The 8,718-nt window shown below is 57.2% G+C and overlaps 2 protein-coding genes across 5 annotated transcripts; one reads left to right on the top strand and one right to left on the bottom strand.

Annotated features, from left to right (window-relative positions):
- Positions 1-536: 536 nt before the first annotated feature.
- Positions 537-4,295, bottom strand: FUT1 (fucosyltransferase 1 (H blood group)). Of its 2 annotated transcripts, XR_012005555.1 has the most exons (3): positions 3,507-4,295; positions 1,734-2,942; positions 537-825 (listed from the first exon to the last, which is right to left on the bottom strand). XR_012005555.1 is itself a non-coding variant. In XM_072772480.1 (2 exons), the coding sequence occupies exon 2, from the start codon at positions 2,938-2,940 to the stop codon at positions 1,843-1,845; it is 1,098 nt and encodes a 365-aa protein (XP_072628581.1). In that variant the 5' UTR covers positions 2,941-2,942; positions 3,507-4,295; the 3' UTR covers positions 537-1,842. The 2 variants fall into 2 exon arrangements, 1 of the variants encoding a protein (XP_072628581.1); XM_072772480.1 differs by having other exon boundaries at positions 537-2,942.
- On the top strand, positions 3,722-7,291 carry FGF21 (fibroblast growth factor 21). 3 transcript variants are annotated; one of them, XM_072772532.1, is made up of 4 exons: positions 3,722-3,740; positions 5,459-5,848; positions 6,009-6,112; positions 6,894-7,291. In XM_072772532.1, exons 2-4 carry the CDS (start codon positions 5,614-5,616, stop codon positions 7,182-7,184), a joined length of 630 nt encoding a protein of 209 aa, XP_072628633.1. In that variant the 5' UTR covers positions 3,722-3,740; positions 5,459-5,613; the 3' UTR covers positions 7,185-7,291. The 3 variants fall into 3 exon arrangements, with proteins under 3 accessions (XP_072628633.1, XP_072628632.1, XP_072628621.1); XM_072772531.1 differs by lacking the exon at positions 3,722-3,740 and adding an exon at positions 4,624-5,126; XM_072772520.1 differs by lacking the exon at positions 3,722-3,740 and having other exon boundaries at positions 5,212-5,848.
- Positions 7,292-8,718: the final 1,427 nt, after the last annotated feature.

The following is an 8,718-nucleotide window of genomic DNA, read 5'->3' as shown; positions in this document are numbered from 1 at the left end:
AAATTGCGCACTTCAGACTCCTGGGTGGCTCAGGGCGCGATCCTGGAGTTTCAGGATCCAGTCCCACTTCGGGCTTCCCGTGTGGAGCCTGCTTCTCCCTCTGCCTATATCTATACCTCTCTCTCTGTCTCATGAATAAATAAATAAAAGAAAAATTGCCCACTTTGTTCACTCTTCCCTCTACCTTCTCTCCCTGGCCCAAGGGGCTTGATGCCAGGGTTCCAGAGGAAAGAGGCCTAGAACCAGTACTGAGAAACTGGGGCCCTATGGATCCAGCAGGTCTCTCCTTTTCTGCATAACTGAAACAGGCCACCAGAAAAACAAGCACCAGGGTTCACACAACTCTGAGAACCAGAGGCTGCCAGACCAGAGCAGGACAATACTCCTGCTCTGACATGAATAATGAGTCCCTGGCAGTTCTGCACTTTGCCTCCTCCTCCTCCTCCTACACACACACACACACACACACACACACACGACTCCAAAAAATCTGCAGACAGAAGTTGGTGATGTGGACTTTTAATTCATACCTCCCTCTCTTCAACCTTGGCAGCTGAGTAGGGAGTGATCCCTCCAAACTCCTTGAGATGACTGAAAAAAGGGGCTTGCATTCTTCTGGTTAGATAGGGGATGCGATCACGGTTGTCTATAATAAAGCTAGCTATCCCCACTGCCTTCAAAAAGCCTCAAGGGGTTCCAGGAAGCTGAGTCCAGAATCCCATCCTCCTTTGCCAGACCCTGTGCTCTTTCCTGCCTGGGTTTGAGGCCAGCCCGGACTCTGCATACCTTCAGATCCTTTCAAATTCGAAGCCAGATTTAGTGGTTCTGTGAAATGCGGGTGGGGGTGGGGGGAGCGACACACAATCTTAGAGGCTTGCAGAAAAGCCCAAGGAAACAGTCATGCTGGCTGAATTACAGAAAATTGATTGCATCACCACCCCGCCGCTCCCACCCACCCTCACCCTACTGCCCCCGCAGCCCAGCCACAGACGTAGAGGAGGAAACTTTCAACTTTCATAACTGGGAGAGGTGACCTAGTGTGGTGCTTGTCTTTGGCAGCTTTTGATCTTAAAAAAAAAGTGTTCCTATACTTCTGGAAAACTCTGCTCCAGGAGCTTTCAGCAGCCGTCCCCTTTCCCCACCTCGCATGTTTTCAGCCTATCTGCTCAAACAAGTCTTTGTCCTTTTTTTCAGGGGCTGAAAGGTGGGACAGATTTTGGATCTGCTCACAGCTACAGATAGTTTTTCTTCCACCAATTTTCTGGCAGTGGCTGAGGTGTTGCACTTCTGATTGTACCTTCCTGAGATTCTCCTGGAATTCCAGAACCCCATTCCCTCTGGAAGAGCCCTGCAGAATTCTTCATTGGCACCAGAATTGGCCCTCTCTAGAATGACTCCAGAAGCATGGCCAGGGAGTTGGTGAATGCTTGCTCTAGAATACCCACAAATTCCCTCAGTCCTGAGGCCTGAACCTCTCTTTTAGAAAAGACCAGGGGCAACATTAGAAGGGGGAGTTCCCTGTTCTTGGGGTACAGCCGTCTAGAAGTACTCTAGATATGGGCTGGGAAGAACAGGTAGGCATTGCCTTCTAGAACTGACATGAGCCTCCCTGGACACTGCCATCCATCAGGAAAAGATCTTCTGCTGGTTCTAGAATGTCCAGGCAGCTACAGAAAGCCGTCCTTTCTCTCAGAGTCTAGCCAGCTAGAATTACTCTAGAAGTGGATGCCCACCTGCTGCAGGACTACCACAAGCTTCTCCAAAAGCTCCCAGGCCTCTGGAGATGCATAAATGCCGGCACAAGCATGATCAGCTATTCCAGAAAGTCTCCCTGCTGTTTGCTCAAGGCCCCACCAATGACTGGACTGCGGACAAGTTTGCATTAATGCCCACCCACTCAGGCAGGAAGGCGGCCTCAGGCTTAAAGATCTTCAGGAAGTTGGAGTCCGGCAGGGTGAAGTTGGCCAGGTAGACAGTGTCTCCACCGGCCAGGTAGGCAGCCCAGAAGCCAAAGGTCCCAATGGTCATGATGGTGTGGTTGCACTGGGTGAGCAACGCAAAGTCCTTCCCAGGTGAACCCTCCTGCCCATCGCCAGCAAAGATCACATCCCCAAGGGAGGTGTCGATGTTCTCGCGGCACCACTCCATGCCATTGCTGGCGACCACAAAGATGGGGGCTTCGTGGCGTGCCCGGAACCAGTCCATAGCCTGCTGGAGGTAAGCACGATCGCCCACCACACCTTTCCAGCGATGGGGCATGACTTGCAGATAGTCTCCACGGCGCACGTGGACACCCACAAAGGTCCGGGGACGGTCCCCGGAGTGGCCCAAGCGGAGCTGACTCAGTAGATGCTGGGCCTCCTGCCGCAGATGATCGTGCAGGGTGAACTCCCTGCGGATCTGTTCGCGGAGATGGTGGAAGAAGGTCCAGGAGCAGGGGAAGCCCGTGAGCTTCAGGAAGGGATCCTTCAAGTGGGCATAGTCCTCTGACATCCAGTCATGCAGCTGCAACTCCCGCCACGGCATGTGGCTGTCCACCTCGGGCGCCAGCACGGGCAGGGTGATGCGGAACACGGGGGCGAGGGCGGCGTGCATGGCAGGCAGGATGAAGGCCTGGCGACGGTTGAGCTGGGCCAGGGCGAGCAGCGTGGCATACTGCCCCATCTGGTTGCCAAAGCGGCCATCTGGGGAGATCGTCCAGGTTCCAGAGAGAGAGGCCAGGTGCTTGAAACAGGGAAAGGAGGTGTTGGGGCTCAACGGCGTGCCTGACAGGCAGAAGATGGCCACAGGGGATGTCATGAGGCGGCGGTCTGGACACAGGGCAGTCAAGTCTAGGCCACCATGAAAGAGGTCTTGGTGGATGTGGAGGAAGAAGACGGCTGAAAGAACACAGACTAGCAGGAAGGTCAGGCACAGCTGCCGTCGGCTGGGGGCCCACATGGCTGCATGGAGGAAAGGGGAGTTAGCAGGTCCTCAGGTCCTCAGGGGCCTGAGGACAAATATCAAGGAGCAGAGGCCAGAGAGAAGGAGGATACTAGGGATTCAGGCTCCTGGGTCTGAGGGAAGGGGGATCAGGGTCCTGGGTCTGAGGGTGGAGAAGCAGGGTCTAGGAATTTCAGGGGATGGGAATGGGGAGCAGTGGGAGCAGAGAGCAGTGGTCTAGGATCCAGCATCTCATCACATCTTGGAATCTGGCTCTCCCAGCCGGTGAGGCCCACTGAAGCTGGGCAGTGCTCCACCCACTTCCTTCTCCAGTGTACCTGGGGGGTGTGTGGGGGGGAAGGCCAGCAGACTCCACCGTGGAGGTGACAGTAAGAGACAGCCAAGCAGCACAGGAGAGGCCGGAGGCCCAGGCTGGATGAGGGATCTTGGCTCCTGGAGGAGCAGCAGTTGGGGGTGGGGTGGAGACCTCTGGGGTCCTAGGAGGTTCGATGTTGGGGGCGCGCCTCCTCCTGGGATTAAAGGCCCCGGTTCCTGGGTCGGAGGCATCCGCTGGTCCCACTCACCTGCGCTCCTGGCGGGTGGCAGATCCACAGTCGGCTTGGCGAGGCTGGAGCGCGGCGACCGCAAGTGCAGCCCACATCCGGCCGCCCCCGGAACCCCGACCTCCAGGGCGCAAGGCTCGGCAGCCCTCCCCTCCAAGCCGCCTCCCCCGACCGGCTCCGAGGGCTCGGGGAGAAAAGGAAGGAGATGGGCGCGGTTCCGAGGCTCGCAGCCTCCGCCCCTCGCGGGCTGGGCAGGTGAGTCGGAGACGGAGCCCCGCCCCTGCCCTGGAGCCCCAGGCTCGCGGTGGGGCGCGGGAGCCCCCGCCCCCTGCTTCGCCCGGACCCGGGGACCCGCGCCCAGCTGCCTCCTCCACGGCCGCGGCCAGCGGGGGGCTCTCCGGGGCCGGCCTTCCTGGCCTCAGCAGCCGCATCCTTCGCTGGACGTGAACGTCTGCAGCTCAGCCGCGAAGCTGGACGCAGACGCTCGGGTCCTTCGACTTCCCCTTCGCCGGTGGCCGGGCTCACGGTCTGCCCGGGGGGCCTGGATGCTCGAGTCTGGCCACGCCCGGGCCGCTAGCGAGGGCGCGGGCGCCTGCCCCGGCGGGAAGGAAGATCCTCCGGCTGCCCCGTCCGCCCGGTGCGGTGAGGCACCTGCTCGCCAGGCCGCTCCGGGAGCGGGTGGAAAACCTCCAGCTCTCAGGGTCGCCGACTGGGAGCCTCTGGGCCCAAGGTGTCCCCGGGCTCACCGTGGCCTGTGATCCCCCATTGTCAGCACCCGGCACCTGCAGATTCCAGATTCGCGGCTCCCCGCCCCCCCGCGGCTCCCCGCGCCCCGCCTCTTCTACTGAGGGGGTGCAGGATCTGGCGCCCGACGGCCCCTTTCTAGACCGGCGCCTCCCCGGGGCCAGCCTCTCCCGGAGCAAGGAAGGGGCGATTTACCTTCCCGGCCTCCCGCGGAGGCTGGGGCCCCGGGTTGGGGTTCCAAGGCCTGGTTCTGCAGTACACCTGAAGCCGTTCCCATTGTAAGGTGGCTACACACACACACACACACACACACACACACACACACACCACCCCTTCCACCCCCGCTGGAACAGGGTGACCAAGGTCATTCAATAAATCAAATCCAGGAATTTGACTTCACTCTCCAGAAATTTGACCATAGTGTGTTCAGACCCAGGAGTCCAGCCCCCAGGTCTCTATCCCTCCTGAGACCCCAGGCTTTCCACCCCAACCCCCTCCTCAGACCAACATGCCTTCCTGGCTCAGACACAGGTTTAGTTTCCGGGAAACTGCCCACCCTCTCATTCCCTTTGGGCTCTAGCCTGTGCTTCCCCCTCAAGAGCCAGGCTTGGCTAGTAACGCTGAGTCAGAGGCTCTCACCCTCCCCTCTCCCCCAGGCTATTTTGAGAGCACCTTTCTGGGCCTGGGGGGTAGGTAGCTTTTCTGGTGAAAGAAACACCAGGATTGCATCAGGGAGGAGACAGAGGCAGGGACATTTGGTGCAGGAAGAGTGTCTGGACTGGGGTTGGTGAGGTTGAGGTCAGGATGCCCACGTCCCTGCAGAGGACGCTTTGGTGGTGTGGCATTCGCTGCCTTCCTGATGATCAAGGAATGTCCCCGGGTGACCTAGAAATTCAGGTAGGATGCAGCAGGGCTGCTTATGGGACACAGTCTTTATTTGTCCACCAGGGAGGCAGATTTCCAGGCCCCCAGCCCTCTCCTCCCTCAAGCCCCAGCCCCATTCACCCAGGTCCCGATTCCTCAGACTCAGGAGTCCAGGCCCCCACCTGGAAGGACCCCCCTGATTGCATCATCCACTCAGGCTGATCTGGCCACGGTGGAATCCCAGCTCCTGCCAAGTGGGTCAAATATCATGGGTCAGGTGTGGGGAAGGTGATTGGGCGGGTCTGTCTGGATATAAATTTTGGAGCTTCTGCATCCATTCTAAGAGACCTGGGTATTCTGTTCAGCTGTGAATCCACGTGCCAGAGGACCCCCGGAGTTCAGGCTAAGCAGCGATCCTTTGAATCTGCTCTCCCAGACGACCAGGATCTGAAACAGAATCTATACCATTCAGTTCTTCAAAACCCAGACTCCAGAGCTCGCCTGAGGACGTGAGCCATTGATGGGCTGGGCCGAGGCCGGGTTCGAGCACCTGGGACTGTGGGTCCCTGTGCTGGCTGTGCTTTTGCTGGAAGCCTGCCGGGCACATCCGATCCCTGACTCCAGCCCCCTCCTACAATTTGGAGGTCAAGTTCGACAGCGGTACCTCTACACCGACGATGCCCAGGAGACAGAGGCCCACCTAGAGATCAGGGCCGATGGCACAGTGGTGGGGGCTGCCCGCCAGAGCCCTGAAAGTAAGTGTGTAGGACAGGGCCTGGTTCTGAGGGAGGAGGGGCTGGGGGCCCGGACCCCTGGGCCTGAGGGAGAAGGGGGCTGAGGCACTGCAGTCCTGAGTCTGAGGGAGGAGGGGCCTGGGCAGAGGCCCTCTGAGCCCCTGACACTTTCTCCCCTTAGGTCTCCTGGAGCTGAAAGCCCTAAAGCCAGGGGTCATTCAAATCTTGGGAGTCAAAACATCCAGGTTCCTGTGCCAGGGCCCAGATGGGACACTATATGGCTCGGTGAGTTTCCAGAATCCCCACCTACCCCCCTTGTGCTCCATCCTTCCTCATATCAGCCTCGCCATCTGAGGGACCACATCTCGCATCTGTGGCCTGGGCCAGCCTTGATTCTGTGCTTTGTATGTGGCCCCAACATGCCACCACCTTTGCGTGTGGGAGCTGAACTTGTCCATGTTTACAAGAAGAGGAAACTGAGGCTTGGACAGGGACATGCTGGCTCTGAGTCACGAGGCCTGTGAATGATAGAGTAGCCTGAGAGGCTGAGTCTTGTGACTTATAACCCCTGGTGGCCACCTGGGCTCCTACATGGCCGGTTCCTGCTGGGCACAGGGTCGCTCAGAGAACCCGTGGCCTCTAAAACGACCATGACCCCTTGGGCAGAAGCCAGACACCCCTGTCTGGACTCAGAGAGCCTGGACTGGTCCCTGGGCTGGAAGATTTCTCTCTGTGAAGTTGGGGACAGGGGTGAAGGAGGAGCCTGCTTCTGTTGTTTGTGTCCTGGAGGGGGGCTGGGACCTGGACTCTGGATCTGAGGGAGGAGGGGCTCCCCCAGCTCCCTAGGAGTGTCTGGACTCCTGTATCCTGTTGGAGGAGAGCACTCTGTGGTCTGAAAGAAGAGAGAGCTGGGGGCCCGGACCCCTGGGTCTGAGGGAGGAGGCACTGGGGACAGGACTTCTGGGTCTGAGGGGGGAGGAAGAGGCTGGGCACCCGGCCACCTAGATCCTGCAGTAGGATGATGTGAAGGGTCTCATACCTCTAATCTCCCTTCTTGTTTCCTCAGCTCCATTTCGACCCTGTGGCCTGCAGTTTCCGAGAACTGCTTCTTGAGGATGGGTACAACATCTACCACTCCGAGACCCTTGGTCTCCCGCTTCGCCTGCGCCCCCACAACTCCGCATACCGGGACTTGGCACCCCGCGGGCCTGCCCGCTTCCTGCCACTGCCAGGCCTGCTTCCAGCACCCCCAGAGCCTCCAGGGATCCTGGCCCCGGAGCCTCCTGACGTGGGCTCCTCGGACCCTCTGAGCATGGTGGGGCCTTCACAGGGCCGGAGTCCCAGCTATGCTTCCTAAAGCCACGGGCTTTTTGTTATGGGGTCTCCTCTTTATTTATTGGGTTATTTATCTTATTTATTTTTTTATTTTTCTTACTTGGGATAATAAAGAATCTGAGAGGAGGATCAGAGTGAGCACGTGTGAATGTTTGATGGAGGAGGTGGGATCTGCTTCCTTGTCTCCCATGGACCCCAAGAACCCTCTGCTCCCATTGCCGAAAGGCAGTGGAAAGGTCCCAGCCTCCCTCTGGGCCTCAGTTTTCTGCTCTGCTTAGGTGTCCCCAGGGGCTCTGGATTGTCCCTGCCCTTTGACAGGAGAAGACTTCTTAACCTCCCACCTCTCCTCTGCCCACCCCCAATTTGGAGCTTGTGTTGTGGAACTGTTTTTCTGAGGTTTCTCGATGACAGGGGAACGTTTAAACAATGACACCGTAGATCTACAGCCTCATGGGACATGTAGTTTTCTGGATCCACTTAGCATGAATAATGGGATGACATCTTGTTCCTCAGGCCTGGGGCAAGGACTCTTGGATCCTAAGGGTATAACATGCTAGGTGGGACTCTTGGGTCCTGAGGAATCAGAAAGCTAGACATCTGGATACCTAGGTCCCAGGAGAACAAGGGAAGAGGAACCTGGAACCCGGGCAGCCCCGGTGGTGCAGCGGTAGGGCGCTGCCTGCGGCCCAAGGTCCTGGAGACCCGGGATCGAGTCCCATGTCAGGCTCCCTGCATGGAGCCTGCTTCTCCCTCTGCTTGTGTCTCTGCATCTCTCTCTCTGTTATTCTCAAGAATAAATAAATAAAATCTTAAAAAAAGAAAGGTTAAATTCCTTTAAAAAAAAAAAAAAAGGAACCTGGAACCCTGGTCTTAGGAAGGACAGGAGGGGAGTCCTGGTTCTCAGAAAGAGCACTTTAGGATCTAAATGCATCCATCCATGTGCTTATGGACTCAGGAGTGTAATAACTGCCTCAGACTCCAGTCCCAGTGAATGAGTGAATTGCCTATTCTCCCCCCGCTTCCCACAATCTAGATTTCCACATTGCTCCTTGAGTTATTTTCTGGTTGGGAAAGATGAAAGGACAGACATACAGACGACACCTCCCCAGAGTTCATGGTCAGCACCTGTTGGGTCCAGGAGTCTGGTTGACTACTGCAGCATCTCAAGAGTTGTGGTCTTAGGCCCTTCATTTTATTTTATTTTTAAAAGATGTTATTTATTTATTCATGGGAGACACACAGAGAGGGGCAGAAACACAGGCAGAGGGAGAAGCAGGCTCCACACAGGGAGCCCGATGCAGGAGTCGATCCCAGAACCCCAGGATCAGGATCTGGGCCAAAGGCAGATGCTCAACCACTGAGCCACCCAGGCGTCCAAATGGGCTCTTTTTTTTAATTCCCATGTTCAAAGAGAGGAACTTAAAAAAAAATTTATTTTTAATCACAAATGAGAGGAACCATCTCGGTGGAAGAGTGATATAAGCACAGGTCCCAGCGGGCCATGGAAGGGACTCAGTGCCCAGAGGAAATGAAGGTCGCATCTTGTGGAAAGTGCG

The sequence above is a fragment of the Canis lupus genome, chromosome 1, assembly GCF_048164855.1.
Source record: "Canis lupus baileyi chromosome 1, mCanLup2.hap1, whole genome shotgun sequence".
NCBI lineage: Eukaryota > Metazoa > Chordata > Mammalia > Carnivora > Canidae > Canis > Canis lupus.
Note: the sequence above shows the minus strand (reverse complement) of the source record. Positions and strands in the feature narration are given on the sequence as shown.